Below are 21,497 nucleotides of genomic sequence, written 5' to 3'. Positions count from 1 at the left end.
TTTACACTCGTATCAACATACGGAATTTAAATTACGAGACAAATACGGAAAATTCGAATAATAATATTAAAATTTTTTTATTACATTAATATAAAAAAAAGTACAATAATTAAAAATATTACATTTAAAAAATTACATAAATTTACATTAATATCGCTGCTCCAATTCGTTAACAATACGCATAAATAAGTCCCGCCTCATCCTAAAACGACGCCTGAAATGGTTGGCGTCAAAACGCGGCTCCTCTGCGAAGTAATCTGTGAACAGGCGCTGATGTGCAGCGTCATGATCACGATGCACCACTTGTCGACGGTGGACAACTGGTCGTGGGCGAGGTGCCGCCGGCTGCATATAACTCTGCATCCATCGATCAACCTCACGGCTCGTATAGGCATCAAGCTCTTCGTTCATCATACGCTCGTACTCATCCGCATCCCCACCACTACCACCGGCATTACTCATTTCTTAAATTGATCTTGTACAGAAAGTAAGGTAGAGAGAGAGTACTCGTTAAAACAAGTGGTGCGAATGAAAATGAGGTTCAACGCGCGTATATATAGTGTTTTGCGAAAAAAAAAAAAAAAATATTTAAATCCGACGCCGGTTTGGCGCCGATCCGGGAGCCACAATGGCGCCTGTGAGGATCGGCGTGGGAACCGGCGTCAGCGCGGGAATCGGCATGGCGACGCCGATTTTGACGCCGATTTCGCCCACGCCGGTTCCAATGGTTCGGCGTCAAACCGGCGTGGGCGAAAAATCGGCGCTCCGGTGGTGACGCCGACCATTGGAGATGCTCTAAGTAACTGGGAGAATAGTGTTTATGAATTTGGGCAATTTTAGGGTCTCAAGATGGACTCTAGATCAGGAAATTTCGGTCTAAAACTAACTACTCCCAAGTAATTGTATATTGTTTTAATGTCCTTTTTCTTGGATTTTAGACATTTTTATATGCCAACCGTTCAATAAATAAAGAGTAGAAAGAAGATTAGCTTGTAAAATAAGAGTTTTGCACCGACTCTTCAACGCATCTCAAATAATGGAACATGGATCATACAAGAACCAAAGTAATTATAGCTCAAATACCTATTCTAACAACATTGTACAAACCAAAAATGACTAAGAAGAAGAAAAATTGAAAAACTTCAAAGAAATTAAGCAAACATGTCTTCAGTTAAAAACAATGTCTCGTTCAGACAAGGTTCGGATGGATTGTGGAACTGCTCGTAGTTGAGCTGTCTACAAGCTTCATACAGAGCAATGCCAACGCTCACGGATAGGTTCAGACACCTTACATAGGTTTCAATCATAGGAATTCGTATAGTGCCACCCCCCAATGGCTCACTCATGCAATCATCCAGCGCTTCAGCCGGCAACCCGCTAGTCTCTGATCCAAATACAAGCCAGTCGCCTTTCCTATAGGTGAATTCCTTCATAAGAAAAATTAGAGGTCAATACAACAGTAACTGATTAATTGTCAAGAAGCAAAAGGCAGAACTGTGGATGAGGTTTTGATGGAGGGTCGAAGGAAGAGATGCCTGCAATATCAAGTTGGTCTTAAATGAGTCCAAAATAGTGCAAGCGTACTTGGAGTGTACATGACTAGGGCTAGAAAAAATGGGTTAGGTGGCAGCTACTGGAACGTGGGCATGGACAAGGTGAGAGTACCTAACTATTTTGAGAGTGACTATGCGTCAAACAGAATAAGCAAATAATGTATGGAAAACTTACCGAGTGGATATTTATCCCTCGCTTTGTAAATGCTAGTAACCTCTTTTCGCCTTCCTAAATAATCAAGAAGGCAGAATCTTATGCTTTCAGTAGAAAAAGTAACACGCAGACGTTCTATTAGTTCATTTCATTTAAAAGAATGACACCTGTTTCTTGAAGTACTCCCGAAATTCTGGCCATGAACTATGCACCTTCACAACTACATATCTAAGTGGAGAGTTAAAAACTTTCAAGTACTATTACTCACAAACATAAGAAACTCAAGAACTTTAAAATTGAAAAGGGCTTTGTTAATGCAATTATGACCAGCTCAAGCTCAACGATCGAAATTATTAATTGAGGATGAAAAACTCACATCTGGGGAAAGTGCTCTCTATAAATTTGAACATGCACACCTATTCCCCTTATACTAAATTCAACCATCTTTAAAATTACTTGAACTGCTCGATTCATGACAAGCATCAGCAGAAATTAGCAAAGGATACGGCCAGTAATCAAGCCCTGCACGCTTTAACTTTACATCATCAACCTGAAATCCCAGTGGCTGAAATGAACGGGAAAGAGTGAAGAACTAAACTAACCAGGACAACCAAGCAGGTAGATACTGCAGTCTGTTACAAGTACTTACCTCAATTAAGTGCAGTTTGACAGCTGAAGCAGCACATGTTCGAGCTATGGACCCTGTGTTTCCGGGAATCTGTCAAGGACAAGACCAATCCAAAATGAGACCTCAACCGTTCAAGTTGCCTCCAGTTAAGATGTAAACATCAATTTCAGATGATCTAAAAAAATGCACGTTAACAAGATATATCTACCAAGAACTTGCCATGAAATATTACATGGCCAAGACGAGAAGACCTGTAAATTGCAGCAAACGTATTTGGTGTATCATCTAATGAAATGCTAAATTATGAAACCAAAGCATAACATCTATACCATCTTAACTGCACCTAAAGTCTATCGTTTCTCTCTTTGATAAGTAAACAGGACATGCTATGCAAGCAGATAGATACAATGGCACCAGCGGCAGAGACACACATGGAGATGATGGGGCAGTTTCCCTACCTCAAACTTAATTTATCCCTAGTTCTATTACAAAATTACCTAAAGTTGCCCCACCAATTTTTTTAACGAGTAGGAGTAAAAATACATAAATATATTTCAAAATAAATAAAAGAATTTTAACTTCTTGTTCCTTTCATTCCATATGTGTTGTGAGAGAATAAAGAATAGTGAGTGAGGCAAAAGAGTAAAATCAACTTCATATTCTCAAACTTACCTATCTCTTTTTGTGTTTTCTTCTTAAATCTAATACTATTCAAAATCTTCAACCAAGTAAGCATTTGGAATTGATTATATAATTTGTCTCATTGTTTTAAATATTTTGTCCGAGGGCCATTGGATGTCACTGCCTCTCAAGTCCAAGCTAATAACAAGGTATCAACTAAAGCCAGGTTTAGAGCACTATACCGTTAATTCCTTTTCCCATTTCTACATTTGTGTGTATCATTATTGTGTTTTAGCGAAACAAATTCTTCTACCAATGTATGTTCTGATTGACTAATTTCTTTAATTGGGTGATGCTTTTCAACCCCACACACCACCTTAATCACTTTTTTACATCTATTTTCTGAATTAGAAAGCATAAACAAGCATTAGCTGCTAAAAGCTGCTTGGGAATTATGGAAGTTTCTCCTTCTAGAACAGTCAGCTCAATCAATTAATGACATATTAAGCACAAGAGCACAGATGAATAAAAGACCTGCGGCGACATTAGCACCACTTGAAGAAATTCCTTCTTCGACGAAACACTGGCTGCCGCCACCGCCGCACCGCAGCCATCCGACAAGGCATGAGCTCGACACCTTTCAGCTGCAATTGAAGGAACATGGAATCGATTAGGGCACACAGGAATTGCAGAATCGAAATAGGATGATGTTAATTACAGGTCACGTAGCGCAGACTCAGAGAGGAAACGCGGGGCGAAGGACGGCGACGGAGAGGAGGCGGAGCTTTGGAAGAGAGGCGGAGGAGGTGACGAGATGATGAGGTTAGGGCCCTGAGGCCCGTTGCATCCATTCTCCAACAATATATGGCGGCCCGTTTCCGAATCATCCGAATATACGTTGGAGGTGTTTCGGAATTACTCCTTCAAATCTCCACAAATTGTATTTCTGTACCCCGGGAGTTTTTTTATTTAATATTTCGAAATTTGTTTATTTATAAATGACAAATTCTAGGCTTACTTAGAGATGGTTGGTTGACTACACTATTATTATTATTATTCCATGTTTTAACAAATAAAACTATGTATTTCTCCAGTCATGTTTGTTATCAAATTGTAGGGCTACTTAGAGATGAGAGTTGCCTTGCGAAAATGATCAAATAAAACTACAGTAATGCAATTGGTGATGGTTGGGCGAATTTTTGATGGTAGTAAATGCAGGTAATGAAAATAGATCACGACACAAGGAATTACGTGGTTCGATTTACTGAGGTAAATCTACGTCCACGGGAAAAAAGGGGGGCAAAATTGTATTGCTTGATCTGGTTTACCAGCTTACAAATACAGACTTGCTATATGATATTTGATGTCTAGAGAGCTCCCCTTCCTATCTGATCTAAGTTCTATTTATACATTGAACTAAGATCGTGGCTTGCATCACCACTAGCTAGGTCGTGGCTTACATCATCACTAATTAGGTCGTGGCTTACATCATCACTAATTAGATCGTGGATGTCGTGGAGGTCATGAGATCTTGCATGGGTCCACCACTAAATAGATCGTGTAGTGGAGGTCGTGGAGGTTCTGCATGAGTCCACTATCTCCCAGTTCGGTCGAATACTGAGACCGAACTGCTGAACTATTGCCGAGCAGCTTTTGCCGATCTGAGAGTAGAGCTTGATTGGTCGGCTTTTACCGAGCTGTAGGCTGGGGCCGAACTCTTTGGTAATGCCGAACTGATTGGTAGGCTTTTACCGAGCTGTAGGCTAGGGCCGAACTCTTTGGTAATGCCGAACTGATACTCTTCCTTGGTCTTTGGGCTGATGGGCCGTCACTGCTATTGGGCTTGTTTAGTACGTACCCCATCACTACCCCCCCCCGAAAAGCGAAGTGAATCACTTCGGCGAAGCGAGTCACTTCGGCATTCTGGATAAAGGTACGGGGGAGGCTGACGTTAGGGGACGTGCCTTGCGCGTGACTGCATTAAATGCGACAGTAAAATCCGGCCGTTGAATCCTGAAAAGGTGGGATTCGAAACGGTGCGATGATTTTGAAATCTTCTCCGAATCTGATAAATACGTCCTTTCTTCATCAGTTGAACACTTTTGCTATTGCTTCTTCTGCATTCTCTCTCTTTTGCGAAAAAATTTCCTTCCGCCTTCAAGAATTTCTTCAGAATTTTTTCAGACTTTCAAAGAGTAAGAACTATGTCTTCTTCTTCTTCTTCTGAGTCAGGTAGCGGTAGGAAAGGGGATAAGGGGTCTTCTAGCCGGAAAGAATCCGGGGAGAAGACCGTAGAGTATTTTCACAGCATCTTGAGTAAGGATACTGTGATATCCTTACACGAAAAATATTTTTTTCCTGGGGGGAAGGTTGCGATTCCCGACGACCTTCATAGGGCTGACTCACCGCCGGAGGGTTACGCCACCGTTTACGAAGCCGGCTTGGAATGCGGGCTTCGTTTCCCTCTTCCCCCTGCCTTTGTAGAGCTGCTAGATTTTTTTCAACTCCCTTTAGGTCAGGTGACTCCGAACTCTTGGAGGCACTTATCGGCCTTTGCTGCCGAACTGCGTAGGCTAGACAAGGATCTGTCTCTGAGGGCAATCCTTAATTTTTTCCAGTTTAAGAGAAAAGGATCTTGGTTTTACTTGATCCCTTTACAGCCTTTTAGGGCCTTCTGCAAAACCAAGTGGCCAAAGTGGCAACATCGCTTCTTTTTTTATAATAGGACAGCGGCTCCGGGCTTTCCCTGGAGAGGGCCGAAGTCCGTGATTCCTCATCCTCGGTTAGAACCGTTGGACGAGCTCGAGGGCGAGCTCAATAAGATTCCTATGATTAGGAAGCAGTACCTGGAGTCTGAGCTCGTCAAGGGCGACTTCGTGTTTGACTCCTCGTCTTCGGACGAAGAGACTGAGGGTGAGGAATTTCTTTTTTATGCCTTACTGCTTTTGTGGCGAAAACTAACTTTGCTTTCTTGCTTTTTGGCAGTGTACATGCTGAATAAGATTAGCCGCAAATCCTCCGAGCTTAAGGAGCCGGAGAAACAGAAGGCTACCAGCTCGGCGCCTGATGCCGAGAAGAATCCGAAGAGGCAGAAGACCTCTTCTTCGGATCCAAAAAAGCCGGAGTCCACTTCGGCAAAGGGGAAGGGGAAGACCCAGAAGCCCCCAAGAGCGCCAGAGAAAGACGTGGTCTTGGCGCCTCCTTCGGAACATATCTGTGAGCCATTTTTATGGCCCACGGACTTCGCCGAGGTGAATTCTCTTCTTGATTTTCTGGCCTTGCTTTTTTTCCTGTATTTTTTGTGGCCCCTCGGTTGACTTTTTCCTTTTTCCATTTTCAGAGGAACGATATGCTCTCCAAGCTCGTCGCCGTTGAACTCTCCAAAGCGTCCAACGATTATGCTGAGATGCAGAGGAAGTTGGCGGCAGCTCGTCACCAGGCCGAACAGGCTAAGGCCGACTTTGAGAAGGCCAGAGCTGCTAGGATCTCGGCCCAGGATGAAGCCCAGTTTGCCAAAAACCAGCTCGTCATCCAGCGAGAGCAGACGAAACGGAGGGATGCTGCCGCCGTGGTTGCCCAAGGGGAGGTTCTCCGTGCTTTCGCGGAGAAACTCTTTCTGAGCAATCAATTTTCGGCCTTTGTCGGTGATCTGCTGAAACTGATGACCGATAATGCCGAGCAGGGGCCCGAAGTCGTCCTACCGCTGTACGGCCGCGAGATAGCAGCTCGTCTCCAGAGTCTGCCGCTCCTTGAGGAGCTTGCTTCGTCCTCAGTCCTGCTTTCTGCTGACCGAGTTCGTAGTTGCCGAGCTGACTGGGACGAGAATATGGAGGCTATCTTTGCCTCCTTAGGGCCAGTTTCACCCGCTCCAATTTTCCACGGAGAGGGTGAGAGCGAGCAGCCTGATCTGCAGACCGGAGACAGGCAGGCCGAGCAAGAGGTGCTGCTGATCGGTGATGGGGGCACCGAGCAGGCTGGGGGGAGCAAGGAGGCCGAGGCTGAAGCTGAGGCAGACAAGGAGAAGGAAGCTGAACTTCACCGAGGAGCCGGAGACGAAGCTGGCGGAGTATGATTTCGTCTCCCTTCTCTTAGTTTAGTTTCTTCCTTCTTGTAAAATGGCCTTGAAGCCCTCGTGTAAAAAAAATTTTTCTTATGAATGAAAAAATTCTTCTTTCTGCACTTGTGTCTTCGTATAGCTTTTCGTACTCTCTTTTACTCCTGTTGTGGTTTACTACCTGCTCAGCAAACTGAAAAGCCGAACTGACATAGGCTGCTTTGTATTCTTAACTCTTAAGGAGCTGGAGGTACTTCACTGGAAGCAGCTGTACTCTTCCGCTTTAGACGAAGCTGAGAAAAAAGCCATAGCTGACCAGATGAAGAATGACGAACTCTTGGCTTGTTTAGTGAAGCTGGAGGCCGACAATAAGGACTTAGAGTCCGAAAAGAAAGATCTGGAGGCCGAGCTGATCACTGCCGTCGCTGAGAGGACTGCGTATGAGGATTTCATCAGCAGGCGCGGGGGAATGACCATCTCTGAAGTTCAGGAACGAGTTGACGAACTGTGGGAGGAATATCACGTACTCCGGAGGAACAATGCGCTGGAGAGCTCGGCTTGCCAACAAGTTGTGAAATCATTGCGGCGCTGGGCTTCTCGGTACGACATCGTTCTTTCCCGGCGTCCTTCAATCGAGAGATTCCTTAGGCATTTCCCGCCAACAGATGGTCATACTCCAGCTCAGACCTCTGATCCACTTGCTCAAAATCCTACTCCAAATCAGCAACGAACTCAGGAGCAACCGGAAACGTCAAGACGAGAACGGACTCAGGAGCAACCGGAAACGTCAAGACAAGGACGGACTGAAGTTCGTAGAGGAGCTGTGATTATGAGTGAGCAAGATCAACAAATGCTTCGTGAAGAGACTCTTCGCCGCCGAGGTGCCAGTACTTCCCGGACTCAAGGAAGAGGCGGTAGGTCGATCAGAGCATCTCGTCGACCTGCTTATTCTTCAGCTGCCCGGAACGCCCGAACTCGGCTTCACGAGGATTTTGTGAATAGATGGCTCAACTTTAGCAACCAGGGACAGTAGAATAGTCCTTTGTAATAGCATAACGCCTTCTCGTAGGGCAGCGGAGTTGTATGCCGAACAAGTTTTAATAAATGAAATCTTCATTTCGCTTCTATCACTGCGTATTTACAGCTCAGCGAAAAAATTTCATCGTGCTCGTCCTCGGTCTTATGAAGTAAACTTCTTTGACCGGACTCGTCCTCGGTCTTATGAAGTAAGCTTCTTTGACCGGACTCGTCTTTGGTCTTATGAAGTAAACTTCTTTGACCGGACTTGGTCCTCGGTCTTATGAAATAAACTTCTTTGACCGGACTCGTCTTTGGTCTTATGAAGTAAACTTCTTTGACCGGACTTGGTCCTCGGTCTTATGAAATAAACTTCTTTGACCGGACTCGTCTTTGGTCTTATGAAGTAAATTTCTTTGACCGGACTTGGTCCTCGGTCTTATGAAATAAACTTCTTTGACCGGACTCGTCTTTGGTCTTATGAAGTAAATTTCTTTGACCGGACTAAGCTTGTGTCCTAATTTGGCGAGTTTTATCGCTCGGATCGGACTTTCCCTTGTCCTAATTTGGGGATCGGACTTTCCCTTGTCCTAATTCGGCGAGTTTTATCGCGTGGATCGGACTTTCCCTTTGTTGCAGTTCGTTTCAGACGTACTGCTTGTTTCTTAAGCTGAATTGTGGTCTTGTATCCTCCTTAGAAGCTTGGACTCACAATCGTTGGCTTATATATGTTCTAAAAAGGGGATCAGCCTTCGAAGAACAAGATACCTCAGTAACATTTGTAAGAGACGACACGCACATAGACAGACAAAACGCACATAGACAAACATGAAAAACAAGTAAAAAACAAAGAAAGCACATACCCCTAGGACTGAACTAGACACAAGACTGACTGACCGGACTGTCTCTTACAAATGGAACTTCTTGAGGTTGGAAATGTACCATGTTCGGGGTGCTTGTTCTCCTGACATGTGAGTCAATTTGTAAGACCCTTTGCCGAGGACTTCTGACACCCGATATGGACCTTCCCATGTGGGTTCGAGTTTGCCCAGCTTTTCTGCTCGGCTTACTTCGTTGTTTCTCAAGACGAGATCTCCCACTTGAAATTGCAGCTTTTTCACCCTTTGGTTATGATACCGGGCTACTTGCTCCTTGTACTTGGCTGCTTTTATGCAGGCCAATTCTCTTCTTTCTTCGGCCAGATCTAGTTCGGCTATCAGTCCGTCATCATTCATTTCTGAGGAGAAATTTAGAGTTCGGGGACTGGGTACGCCGATCTCAACCGGAATCACGGCTTCAGTGCCGTACACCATCGAGTTCGGCTCCGGTGTGACTTCGGTCATTTCGCCTGCCTCTGACTCCGGCTGCTGTGATTGCTATGCTTGATGGTGCCGATCTGATTGCTCGGCACTTTTAAGCGCAATCTGCAAACACTCGCTCTTTTTTGATCACCTCGGATGACCGCTATCCCTCCTTTAGTGGGGAAGGAGTTCGGCGAGGAAGCCTCTGATCGCTATGATCGGGCTTCTTTTTGTCTTCTCTAGATGAGCTGTCTAAAGACCGTTTTCGACGGTCTGCCTCATCGGCACGAGAAAACTGGTCCGCAATGTCCCACATCTCTTGAGCTGTTTGCGGACTGCATTCCACGAGCTTTCTGTAGAGAGCTCCGGGCAGGATTCCATTTTGGAATGCCGAAATGACAAGTAGATCATTGAGATCGTCTACTTGTAGGCATTCCTTGTGGAACCTCGTCATAAAGTCGCTGATCTTTTCGTCGCGACCTTGACGTATAGAAAGCAGCTGAGCCGAAGTGATTCGGGCTTCCGCTTTCTGAAAGAACCTCCTGTGGAAAGCATCCATTAGATCTCGGTAAGATCTAATGCTGCCTTGGGGGAGGCTATCGAACCACCTTCTTGCGTTCCCGATAAGCAGCTCGGGAAACAGCTTGCACATATGGACCTCATTGAGACCCTGGTTCACCATGTTATACTGATAGCGTCCCAGGAAGTCATGAGGATTCACTAACCCGTCATAAGTCATTGACGGAGTTCGGTAGTTCTGTGGTAAGGGAGTTCGGGTGATATCGTCCGAGAACGGAGTCTTCAATGCTCCGTACATGGCGAACCCGACATCTCTTCGGTATGGAGGAGATGGAGTTCTCCTGTGATTCCGGTACCGAGGAGGAACAGGAACATGTCGGGGTTGAGGATTCTTCTTCCTGGAAGACACGGCACTACTGCGGTAGTGACTTTCATGTCTGGATGAGGAGGGAGAATCCACCGTTTTCGTCTCCGGCTTTTGGCTCTTTTGCAGGAAGATTAAGAACTCTTCCTGCTTCTCGGCCAAAAACAATTTGACAGCCTCGTTCAAATCGGGCTGCTGGGACGACTCGGTGCGATGAGTCTTTGAGCGGCTTGTTCCTTCTCCGTGAGAACTGGAAGTAGATTTCTCCCGAGGCTGTTTTCCAGACCTGCGGGCTGGACTAGCTTCCTCATGATTATCACGAACGGTATTATGGGTGTTACGTGATCTGGTATGCATTTTTTTGGTGGAAGAGGATCAAAAACTCGCTTTGTCACAAATTTGGTTCTCTGTTTCCCACAGACGGCGCCAGTGATGGTTGGGCGAATTTTTGATGGTAGTAAATGCAGGTAATGAAAATAGATCACGACACAAGGAATTACGTGGTTCGATTTACTGAGGTAAATCTACGTCCACGGGAAAAAAGGGGGGCAAGATTGTATTGCTTGATCTGGTTTACCAGCTTACAAATACAGACTTGCTATATGATATTTGATGTCTAGAGAGCTCCCCTTCCTATCTGATCTAAGTTCTATTTATACATTGAACTAAGATCGTGGCTTGCATCACCACTAGCTAGGTCGTGGCTTACATCATCACTAATTAGGTCGTGGCTTACATCATCACTAATTAGATCGTGGATGTCGTGGAGGTCATGAGATCTTGCATGGGTCCACCACTAAATAGATCGTGTAGTGGAGGTCGTGGAGGTTCTGCATGAGTCCACTATCTCCCAGTTCGGTCGAATACTGAGACCGAACTGCTGAACTATTGCCGAGCAGCTTTTGCCGATCTGAGAGTAGAGCTTGATTGGTCGGCTTTTACCGAGCTGTAGGCTGGGGCCGAACTCTTTGGTAATGCCGAACTGATTGGTCGGCTTTTACCGAGCTGTAGGCTAGGGCCGAACTCTTTGGTAATGCCGAACTGATACTCTTCCTTGGTCTTTGGGCTGATGGGCCGTCACTGCTATTGGACTTGTTTAGTACGTACCCCATCAGGAGGATGTATTCTTTATTATCTAATCTGGTAAGTGTTTTTATGAATAATTTTTGTTTACAAAGTTCAATTCAGATCCAACCACATAAAAATTGTTAGAATTGTGCAGAGATTGGTCTAGGTCTAGGTCTAGGTCTAGGTCTAGGTCTAGGTCTAGGTCTAGGTCTAGGAGTATTTGTTCGTGTCTCATTATGTTTTCGCTTGAATTGTATAGAGATTGCGCAATTTGATTATGTCTCAGCTCAATCAAGTGACAAAATAGAAGAGAACTCCAAAAACAGAGTAACTATACTACACTCTTATTATAACTCATACATTATACATTGATCCAATCTCACAGAAGAACTCCAAGTTCACCACTTTGCCATATCACCTGCACATGAAATAACATGAACTATAAAAGACAACTCAAAACAGAAATTGCATGCAAATAATTGAATAGTATTTTGGAGTATTGGTACTTGGCCATCCACTTATTCAACTTAAGTTTGCATACTTTTCATTTTGGGTTATTTCTTGCCTTATTTATATGTTTTTAATTGATGTTTCTTTGCCGTTTTTGTAATTATCCAGAAGATTTTAACCAATGTTTATGTGCTAATTTTTATAAGTGATTTTTAATAGTATGCTTTATAATGAATAAAAATTTAATATTATATAAATTTATGAAAGAAATATAATGTGTTGTGCGGGTGAGGGAAATAACATAAATGTTATATTATTGCTATAAAATCATGTCATAATTGAGGAAATTCAAAAAGGTTTTTTTCATATGACTTTTTATTTATAATTTCCATATAATGGTATTGTTTCTAATTTTATTTAATTAATTTATAATATTAAATTAATGTTTCAAAATATTTTAGTCCGTGCATAGCACATGTATGATACTAGTTCACTACAGTATTTTCAAACAATCTATTACTTTTATACCATACTAACACGTTTAAAAAAATAAGTACTAGAGTAATAAAATTTCACTTTTCACCCTCCAACTTTTCGAATTATGTCAACTAATATCATGTTGGAGTTTTCCCTGGAATTTTCCGTCGGTAATTCCAATTTTTAGTCGGTAAATAGTTTTATCGGCAGAATCTTCCGTCGGTAAAACAATTTTAGCTCTTGACTACGGAAATTCCGTCGTTAATTCATTAAATTCATCGGTAACACTGTTTTCCGTCGATAATTCAACTTTTTTTTACATTTTATAAAACTCGAGCCAACTGTTTTCCGTCGGAAATTCAACTTTTTTTTACATTTTAGCCAAATCAAAATAGGATGGGTATGCACAAAATATTGTGTAATTTATATCAATAACTACCTACCTTCTATAAATGAATTAACATAATGCAAAATAGTGAGGAACATGATCAAGGAATGCAAAAACTAGCCCTTGCATTAGTAAACAAGAAAAAGATTCAAAACTAGGAAATCAGTTTGTTCATATGTATTTCTTGAGTTCCTACACATTTCCTACCTCCCTTTTAGTCTGTTCTGCCTTGAGCCTCTCAGCTGCCAACAACCTTTCTTCAAGCGCACGGGCGCCTCGTTCCCTACCAATTTCACAACAACAACATCAAAACAGAACATGTAAACAAATTTGAACGTTCTCTTCTGCAACGAGTTAATCTAATCGTGTGACTCACACAATGCATGTTCTTGAAACTCAAGTCATGGACTCACACGAGAAAAGCAAATATTCGTGGACATGCTTGTAGATGACAACAGGATCGTTAAGAAACCTTCTAATGAGCGTGGAGTGGGATTACCTTCTCCTTGATGCCTCAAGAGACTCTGGACCAGGCAATGTGGTGTCTACAAAACTGTAGTCTTGAGAGGGTTCGAGTCTCCTTCCACAAAGCATCCGTTCAAAAATTTTTGCAGCAGAATCAATCAACGGTCTGCATTTAAATTCAAATTATGTTTTGAATGAAGAAACCATTATTGAACCAGCAGATACAAAGAGAAGTGAAGGTACTACCTTAAAAATACGGGGAAGAATGTGGAGAAAGCAAATTCATCACTCGGATCACCTTTCATGTTCGTTTCTGGTTTCCTTTGCCAGTATCTAAGGTAAATCCAACCCATGTAGGTTCCACATATCAAGGTAGGAAGGTATGCTGCTGTTTCTGTCACTAAAAAACTTACAGCAACAGCAAACAAGATTACCAGGGATGGAAGCCACTGCAAGAGCGGAGTGTTAAGGAGCCATTAGACTTAAACGGGCACCAGAGTCAAATACTTGGCCGAAAGAAAACTACTGAAGAGGGAAGTTCATACTTTTGCTTTAATCTTTAAGAAAGACAACTCATGATCAGGTACTATTTGTTTGATGCCAACTAAAAGCCCGGATAAGATCCCTTGGAATCCTGAAATAGGTTTGTAACTGCAAAAGGAATATCAGGAAAGGTGGAGCATGATACACTGCTCGTGAGATATGTTGCTCGTGCATCACTTACTTACAGGTATATTTCCTCCCTCGTAAAGTAGTACATGGAAATAGCAGCAGTGAAAATGCAAAATGATGTTAGGAGGTTAACTACAAAGATGAACTTCAAAAATTCCCTCTCCCCCCATATCGGTTCAAGCATCCTCCCTACAAAAAGAAGACCGACTATGTTGATGACCACCTGCAAAATATTAACAATCTTTCGGTAAACCAGAGAAGAAAGCCTAAGGAAAGGGACGACAATAAAGTAAAATATATGATTAAATACCCCATAAATTGTTTGTTCGATAAATCCAGCTGTAATGAGATTCCAACCAAAAGGAATAGTCCTACATTATCAAAAGGACAGCAAGTTTGTCAGAGCTTTTGAGTTTTTATTTCTTTCGTAAACAACTAACGAAGCTCGAAGGATACAACTATCCTTAATAGTTTAGCCTCCCCCATACTAGAAAGTTTTAACAGCAGAAGCAATCTATAATGTTTGGATTTACCACATTGACATATCATACTCAGAAACTATTAAACTGAATTGTCCTGATATTAATCTAGATTTTGCTCACAATCTGCCCCTAAGCAGAAGAAATTTCTTGTATTCACACCTTATGATTCCTGTTCTTAGGAGAGACTTAAGTATTCCCATCAAAATCCATATTTCTAACAGACCTTATACAATCCTAATGACCATCAGTAACACCTTAATTCATCCCCCAAATATCCATCTAGTGCAACTTACTTCCACATCCTAATTGGCACCCGACCCTCAACTCTCAAGAGTACATATCCGATTTGGCCTATGGACGAATATGCAAGAACGCGTTTAATGCTTGTTTGAATAATAGCAACTATGTTTCCACTACTTCATGGCAAGAAAAGTTAGGATAATCAGAAAAAAAAGATGTCATTCCTTTGATGAGAGTAAAAAAAACTTAAAAGAAACAAAAGCAACCAAACAAACCCCAAATCATACCACAATAGCTCAAAGAAATTCAAGAAAACCACCATAACACACCCTCAAAGCCATATAGATGGAGCTCAAAAAATTGAAACAATAAATAATCAGAAATATGTGAGATCAAAGAGCAAAATTAGAGTACTTGGCAGGGATGAGAGCAAGATAAGAAACAGCAGTAGGAATCTGCACAACAATGTGGCCACCTATTAATACCACTGCTAGCCCCTTGCACAGCTTTGTGAATCCAGGATTGATGTTCATTGCTACCTAATTAAACCCACCAAAAAAATAACCTTTTTAATTCTGGAAAATGACCAATTTAATCAAAACCCACTTCAAATCTAACGGTGCATGCATTGCTAAACATGGAGATTGAACACGTGCATATATATATTGAAGAATTTGGAAATGATTACTTACTCCTAAGAGCTGTGAAGCGCCCATGGTTCTGAAACAGGAAATTAATAGTTCAATGAACCATGCTGAGAAATGATGTAGAAGAATTCACGATTTGGCCTTAGATTTTGAAATCATATTCCACAATGTGAAATATAAAATATTTGGGGTAAATATGGATTTCCACATTTTAAAAGGACAACTATGCAAATAACTAGCTATATAAAACCCGATAACCGAATATGAGTTTGAATAATTTCAGTGAGTGCTCAATCTCCATTTGCATACAAAAGAATAGAATAGGTAACAATCTCAATCTTCTTAATCCAATACATTCCTCACATTTTAAAAGTATATTAATTTCGAGTACTGATTGGCAGTCTGATATGCTCTACATTTGAGTTGGCATATTACCTGTTCGATTAAATTCCCCAAAGAGATTAACAATACGATTCTTGGATACTTCAGTCATGTTAGAGTATTATCGCGATGTGGGTTGTCGTTGATAAAGTTTTCCTTTTTTACATGAGAGGCGTCCCAGCAAGTTGAATAAGTTGGATTTCAAGAAAAAAAAATTGGAAGCAGCAATGGCTAAGAGCCACCACAGTAAGAGAATCTTGACACCAATCATCCGCGTAAGCCGTTTGTTCTCTACTGTTCCCTTTGATCCTCCACCCCTTTCAACGCCTCGTCGAGTTGTTGTGACAGGTAATTCTCATAAATGAGATCTAAATATTTTATCTTGGAGGGAAATAGTGTGTGTTCCAACTAGGTAGCATTAGGGGGAGGTTTTGCTGGGAAGTAGATTTAGTGCTTTCGAGTATTTGAACGGTGGGGAATGGTTTTGTTATGGAATGTGTTCTTTGTGCCATCTTGGTTAGTTAAAATATTTGGAGCTAGTATGGATTGCAACAATATTTGTATGGTCTTTATTTCTGAATGAGGATATAGGATATGATGCAGATCAAAGTATTGCTTCCAAGATAATATGTTTGCATCTTGAAAAAAGGTCATGACTGCAACCAAGTTACCATTCGATTGGCACTAACATGAAGAAAGATTTTAGTATTGTTTTGGTTGACAGCGGGCTTCTTGTTGAATTTCTGATGCTACTTTAACGCTAAAGTACACTATTCCTTCTAATGTGCTCTTACTGTGATTAGGTCTAGGGATGGTAACTCCTTTAGGCTGCGGTGTGGAAACCACCTGGAAGCGTTTAATAGATGGGGATTGTGGTATTAGGGCAGTAACTGTTGAAGATCTAAAGATGAATGATTTTGATAGTGAGACACAGCAGCAGACCTTTGATCAATTGACATCAAAAGTTGCTGGAGTTGTACACTCTGGGTCCAACCCAGGTGAATTTCATGAGGAGCTTTGGCTTAACTCTAAGGTAAAACTCATTGGTGGTTTATTTTGTCAATTTTTACTGGTGAATCCTCCAAATAGGTATTACAACAGAAGTTTCAGTTTTTGGTTTAGTTTAGAAAAAAACAATTTTCTATGATGAGAAAAAGCAAACAAGTTTGGGCTGCATTCACATTGCCTTTGTTTCATGAGCTGGACCTAAAAATCTTGATTTATAAGATTTTTATGTTTTAATCTCCTCAGGATCATAGGTCGATTGCTAGGTTTATAGGCTACGCATTATGTGCTGCCGATGAGGCTCTAAGAGATGCAAATTATATCCCCACCGAGCAAGATGAGAAGGAATGCACGGTACTTTATCATTTATTGATGAAAAATTGTGTGTCTGAGTTCTATTTGTGACTTCTCATTTCTGACTTTAAGATTCTCAGGGAGTCTCCATAGGCGCAGGAACTGGTAGCATTAGTGACATATTGGATGCTTCAAGAATGATTTGTGAGAAGGTTAGTTGGCTGCTTTCTCTGTATGCTATTTTTGTTTGCTGATTAGTGGTAAAAAAAATCTTCGCAGTTTGAAAGTTCCAAATGTATCCCCAATTGGAACCATGCCAGATCTTCCAGCATTATGTCATTCTGTTTGAGATATTTAAACAGATTTGGAGGTACTTATAGTACTAAAATGATTTTTTCGTCGAACTTCTTTTTCTGAGTGCAGAAACTGCGCCGGCTTAGTCCATTTTTCATTCCAAGGATACTAATAAACATGGCTTCTGGCCATGTGAGCATGAAATATGGATTTCAGGTATGCATTCCAGTTATTTAATAACATGTCAAATTCAAGAGAATCCATTGCCATTTGGGATTTATATGAGATTATAAGTTAAATTTTTTAGAAAATTCTAAGATGCTAGTTGTACACAATGACTGTGGTTGAATAACCATTTTTCATGATACAAGAAATAGTTTTGTACTCCATATCCTAGTTTTGATCTCGAATCTAGGGACCAAACCATGCTGCAGTGACAGCCTGCGCTACCGGGGCACATTCTATTGGAGATGCTACCAGGATGATTCAATTTGGTGATGCTGATGTTATGGTTGCTGGAGGGACTGAGGCAAGCATTGATGCTTTGTCAATAGCAGGATTCTGTAGGTAATGCTTTACTGCCATTTCTCCTCAATGCAGTCTTACATCTCACAGAGGCTTAATAGAAGGCTAGGTAACATGCTTCGAAAATATGAGTGAAACAGTGTTCTCCTCTTTAATATGAGTCAAATAATGCCTTTTACCATAGAAGCTAGGGCACTCAATGCTAATATACCCTATCTTGTAATACCTTTTTACCATTGTTTCCAATGCCTGAATATGTTATGAAATTTTAGATTCAAGTCTCATGCATATGCTATATAAAATCGTACTTAAAAGAAAGTCCGCTGAAGTTCCCGTGGTAAATCTTGAGGAAGAGTTCAAAATAAAAGTCACAGAGCTATCAAATAATGCTGTTTTGTACAGGTCAAGGGCACTGACAACCAAGTACAATGATGCACCTGGAGAAGCCTCAAGACCTTTTGACTGTGGCCGTGATGGATTTGTGTAAGTAATGGCTGCTATTGCGTGATACGTATCATTTCATTTTTAGAGTTGCTTCACATCTAGCATCCTAATTATGTGCTTAAAACAGAATAGGTGAAGGTTCAGGCATCCTGATTCTTGAGGTGAGTGGTATTTCTAGTACACAAGCAAAATCTATGTTTCTTTCTTAAGGAGAGATATGAAAGCTTTACCGCTATCCTTAATTTATAAAAGGAACTCGAGCATGCTAGGAAACGTGAAGCAAAAGTGTATGCAGAAGTCCGGGGTTATGGGATGTCAGGTGATTTCTTCAACTTCCAGATTTTCTTAAATTTCTACTATGCATTAGCCATTTTATGGATAATTGTATATTTTTCATCTCCTAAGGTGATGCATATCACATTACTCAACCACATGGTGATGGAAGAGGAGCAGTTTTTGCCATGTCACGAGCTTTAAAGCAGGTATTAAATTCACATATCGTGATCATTGATTAAAACATCTTCACTCTTTTCTCTGCTTTTAGTATGCTAATGTAATTCAAAAGGCAAGTTTAACCATATCTGTTTCTATTGTGTTCTTGTTCATAAAGAAAGAGAACCAAGTTACAATCATTATTAGGTCATTGATGCACGTTCCGTGTTCCTTTCTGTGGTTGGCAGTCCGGCCTGAATCCTGAGCAGGTGGATTACATCAACGCACACGCTACTTCCACTCCTTTGGGTACTTGAAATCAGTAACGACATTCTGAACTTTTGATAGCAGTGTGGAGGTTTTTATAAACTCAGGCTAACTTGTGGAATCATGCAGGTGATGCAGTGGAAGCCAAGGCAATTCAGTCTGTATTTGGCAGTCATGCAGCATCGGGGAATTTAGCTATTTCCTCCACCAAGGTAAGCGAGTTCATGTCTCAGTGGCTGTCTTGGCTGCATTGCCACTTGCAAGCAAGATTAAGTGGACATTAAATTGGAATACATTTTAGCTATTGATGTAACCGAATCTCTATTTTAATGGTGATTGGTTTTCAGGGTGCAACGGGACACCTCCTCGGAGCAGCAGGAGCTGTTGAAGCAATCTTCTCTATACTATCGATTCACCATGTAAGAAAATCAATGTTTGTCTTGCAGCTTTACAATGTCTTACACTAAACGTGCTGCCTTCGTTGCAGGGGATTGCGCCGTTAACTCTCAACCTCACTAAACCAGATCCCATTTTAAGTAGTGATTTTATGCCTTTGAGTGCTTCAAAGAAGATGAGCATTAGAGCGGCCATGTCGAACTCTTTTGGCTTCGGTGGAACGAATTCGGTGCTGCTCTTTGCTGCTTTAGATTGAAGGATCAGATTTGCCGGATTTGTCTGCACTTCCTAATCAGTCAGGTTTTGGTGTTCTTGATCATAAAAATGACAGATGTGTTGATTGGGTATTTTATTTCATTCCTTTTAGAGCCAATCAGTTATACAGAATTCTGAGTCTGAAATCAGCTCTGATGAGAATATTTTCTTGTTGAAATTCGGAAATAAATGTGACTAATTCAACGAATATCTATATAGCTAGTGTGGGTTTGGTATCATAGAAATGTAGGCTTAATTTGGATCTCATACAAATTGCAAAAATTACTTATCGCGAATTGCGCACACAAAAATTACTCGTCAAAAATAGTGAGTGCTATAATAAATTACAAGACATATTTTTAACAAATTTAGAAATTATATTCCATTGGAGATATTGTCTGATTTTTTACACTCCCTCATTGAACCTCCACCATGGAAACAACCACACAATATCTGATTAGTTTATACACGTGGACCAATAACATAACAGATACCAAAACCCTTAGCCAATCACAATCACCATTTAGATTTGCCTATATCCTCCAATATTCCCATATACTTCAAACTCCTTTCCTTCAACAAATACAATCTTCCTCATTGCCTCCCCTCTTCTCAATCAACAATGGCAGCCAACACCTTAATGAGCTGCGGCGTTGCCGCCGCCGCCATCTGCCCCTCCGTCCTCTCCTCCTCAAAGTCGAAATTCGCCGCATCCGTGTCCTTCGCCACCAATGCCAACACCTCCAGGTTCACCATGTCTGCCGACTGGATGCCCGGTGAGCCCCGCCCCCCCTACCTCGATGGCTCCGCTCCCGGGTAATCACCATGCACTCTATTTTTTTTATATATAAAAAAAGAAGATCAATAATGGTTTCCCAAGTTTTTGTATTTTTAGTTAACCTTTAAAGTAATTGTTTGGAGTTCAGAGATTTTGGATTCGACCCACTTCGGCTAGGGGAAGTCCCGGAAAACCTAGAGAGATATAAGGAGTCTGAGCTCATCCACTGCAGATGGGCTATGCTTGCAGTTGTAAGTTAGATTATGTCGAATTTTATATTAGTATGATATTGTCTGATTAAGGTCAAAGTCCATTTATTATTTTAGTCACTTTTCAAAAGGTCTCGTACTAATATAAGGGTGACAACTAATAGTACTTATATATACGCAGCCCGGGATCCTAGTGCCTGAGGCCCTAGGGCTGGGCAACTGGGTGAAGGCACAGGAGTGGGCGGCGGTTCCAGGCGGGCAGGCGACGTATTTGGGGAACCCAGTGCCGTGGGGGACCCTACCGACGATCTTGGTGATCGAGTTCTTGTCCATAGCCTTTGTGGAGCACCAAAGGAGCATGGAGAAGGACCCGGAAAAGAAGAAGTACCCGGGTGGGGCTTTCGACCCGCTCGGCTACTCCAAGGACCCAAAGAAGTTTGAGGAGTACAAGGTCAAGGAGATCAAGAATGGTATAAACATTAGAAAGAATGAATAAATGAATGTCAAGTGTTGAATTATTATTATTTTTTTAAAAAAAATTAAAATGTGGTTGAATTCTCCTTGTAGGTCGTCTTGCGCTATTGGCGTTTGTGGGATTCTGCGTGCAGCAATCAGCGTACCCGGGAACAGGGCCGTTGGAGAATTTGGCGACGCATTTGGCTGACCCGTGGCACAACAACATCGGCGACGTTCTCATTCCTCTCTCTTAAATCTACTTCAACAAACAAAGGCAGCCATTTGTATGATTCTATGACTTAAATGGGATGATGTCTCCTTGTTTTTGTGGCATGTATGTGTAGTAGTGGTTTGGTGATGATTTTGTGTACAAATTTCAAAGACTATGTCATCGTGCATAACCAATAGTACTATCTATGTATTGAGCATAATTTGTGGTGTGTGATACAAGTGAACGTGTGATGATAAAAGCACCCACATAATCGGATGAGGACATTGTGTTAGCAAACAAATGCACAAGTAATCACGAATAGAACTTACAAAGAGAGAACAATAGTATATAACGAGCCCTAATCCTAGTTGGATTGTCAAGATTGTACACTATATTCACTTTCTTTCAGGCTCCATACTTAACACAACGCACGAGGTACTTACAATGTTT

The 21,497-nt window shown here is 41.6% G+C and overlaps 4 protein-coding genes across 6 annotated transcripts; 2 read left to right on the top strand and 2 right to left on the bottom strand.

Annotated features, from left to right (window-relative positions):
* Positions 1–985: 985 nt before the first annotated feature.
* On the bottom strand, positions 986–3,874 carry LOC121780371 (putative tRNA (cytidine(34)-2'-O)-methyltransferase). The gene is made up of 7 exons (XM_042177962.1): positions 3,675–3,874; positions 3,491–3,600; positions 2,357–2,425; positions 2,214–2,272; positions 1,875–1,935; positions 1,729–1,782; positions 986–1,427 (listed from the first exon to the last, which is right to left on the bottom strand). The coding sequence occupies exons 1-7, from the start codon at positions 3,841–3,843 to the stop codon at positions 1,152–1,154; spliced, it is 798 nt and encodes a 265-aa protein (XP_042033896.1). The 5' UTR covers positions 3,844–3,874; the 3' UTR covers positions 986–1,151.
* An 8,757-nt stretch (positions 3,875–12,631) lies between these two features.
* On the bottom strand, positions 12,632–15,290 carry LOC121779708 (rhomboid-like protein 19). Its single transcript, XM_042177089.1, has 8 exons — positions 15,146–15,290; positions 14,868–14,992; positions 14,042–14,102; positions 13,788–13,954; positions 13,605–13,710; positions 13,306–13,508; positions 13,094–13,225; positions 12,632–12,877 (listed from the first exon to the last, which is right to left on the bottom strand). The coding sequence occupies exons 1-8, from the start codon at positions 15,167–15,169 to the stop codon at positions 12,787–12,789; spliced, it is 909 nt and encodes a 302-aa protein (XP_042033023.1). The 5' UTR covers positions 15,170–15,290; the 3' UTR covers positions 12,632–12,786.
* On the top strand, positions 13,772–19,601 carry LOC121779707 (3-oxoacyl-[acyl-carrier-protein] synthase, mitochondrial-like). Of its 3 annotated transcripts, none has more exons than XM_042177088.1 (15): positions 13,772–13,789; positions 15,663–15,829; positions 16,285–16,514; positions 16,733–16,840; positions 16,921–16,992; positions 17,204–17,290; positions 17,490–17,641; positions 18,002–18,082; positions 18,171–18,204; positions 18,296–18,362; positions 18,449–18,525; positions 18,724–18,784; positions 18,872–18,954; positions 19,090–19,161; positions 19,230–19,601. In XM_042177088.1, the coding sequence occupies exons 2-15, from the start codon at positions 15,709–15,711 to the stop codon at positions 19,392–19,394; spliced, it is 1,410 nt and encodes a 469-aa protein (XP_042033022.1). In that variant the 5' UTR covers positions 13,772–13,789; positions 15,663–15,708; the 3' UTR covers positions 19,395–19,601. The 3 variants fall into 3 exon arrangements, with proteins under 3 accessions (XP_042033022.1, XP_042033020.1, XP_042033021.1); XM_042177086.1 differs by lacking the exon at positions 13,772–13,789 and adding an exon at positions 15,358–15,424; XM_042177087.1 differs by lacking the exon at positions 13,772–13,789 and adding an exon at positions 15,389–15,424 and having other exon boundaries at positions 15,654–15,829.
* Positions 19,602–19,961: 360 nt separating this feature from the next.
* Positions 19,962–21,267, top strand: LOC121779709 (chlorophyll a-b binding protein 6, chloroplastic-like). The gene is made up of 4 exons (XM_042177090.1): positions 19,962–20,209; positions 20,320–20,422; positions 20,562–20,850; positions 20,948–21,267. The coding sequence occupies exons 1-4, from the start codon at positions 20,016–20,018 to the stop codon at positions 21,088–21,090; spliced, it is 729 nt and encodes a 242-aa protein (XP_042033024.1). The 5' UTR covers positions 19,962–20,015; the 3' UTR covers positions 21,091–21,267.
* Positions 21,268–21,497: the final 230 nt, after the last annotated feature.

Source organism: Salvia splendens, chromosome 19 (genome assembly GCF_004379255.2).
Source record: "Salvia splendens isolate huo1 chromosome 19, SspV2, whole genome shotgun sequence".
Taxonomy (NCBI): Eukaryota; Viridiplantae; Streptophyta; class Magnoliopsida; order Lamiales; family Lamiaceae; genus Salvia; species Salvia splendens.
The sequence above is the reverse complement of the archived record's forward strand: the minus strand, read 5'-3'. Positions and strand labels throughout refer to the sequence as shown.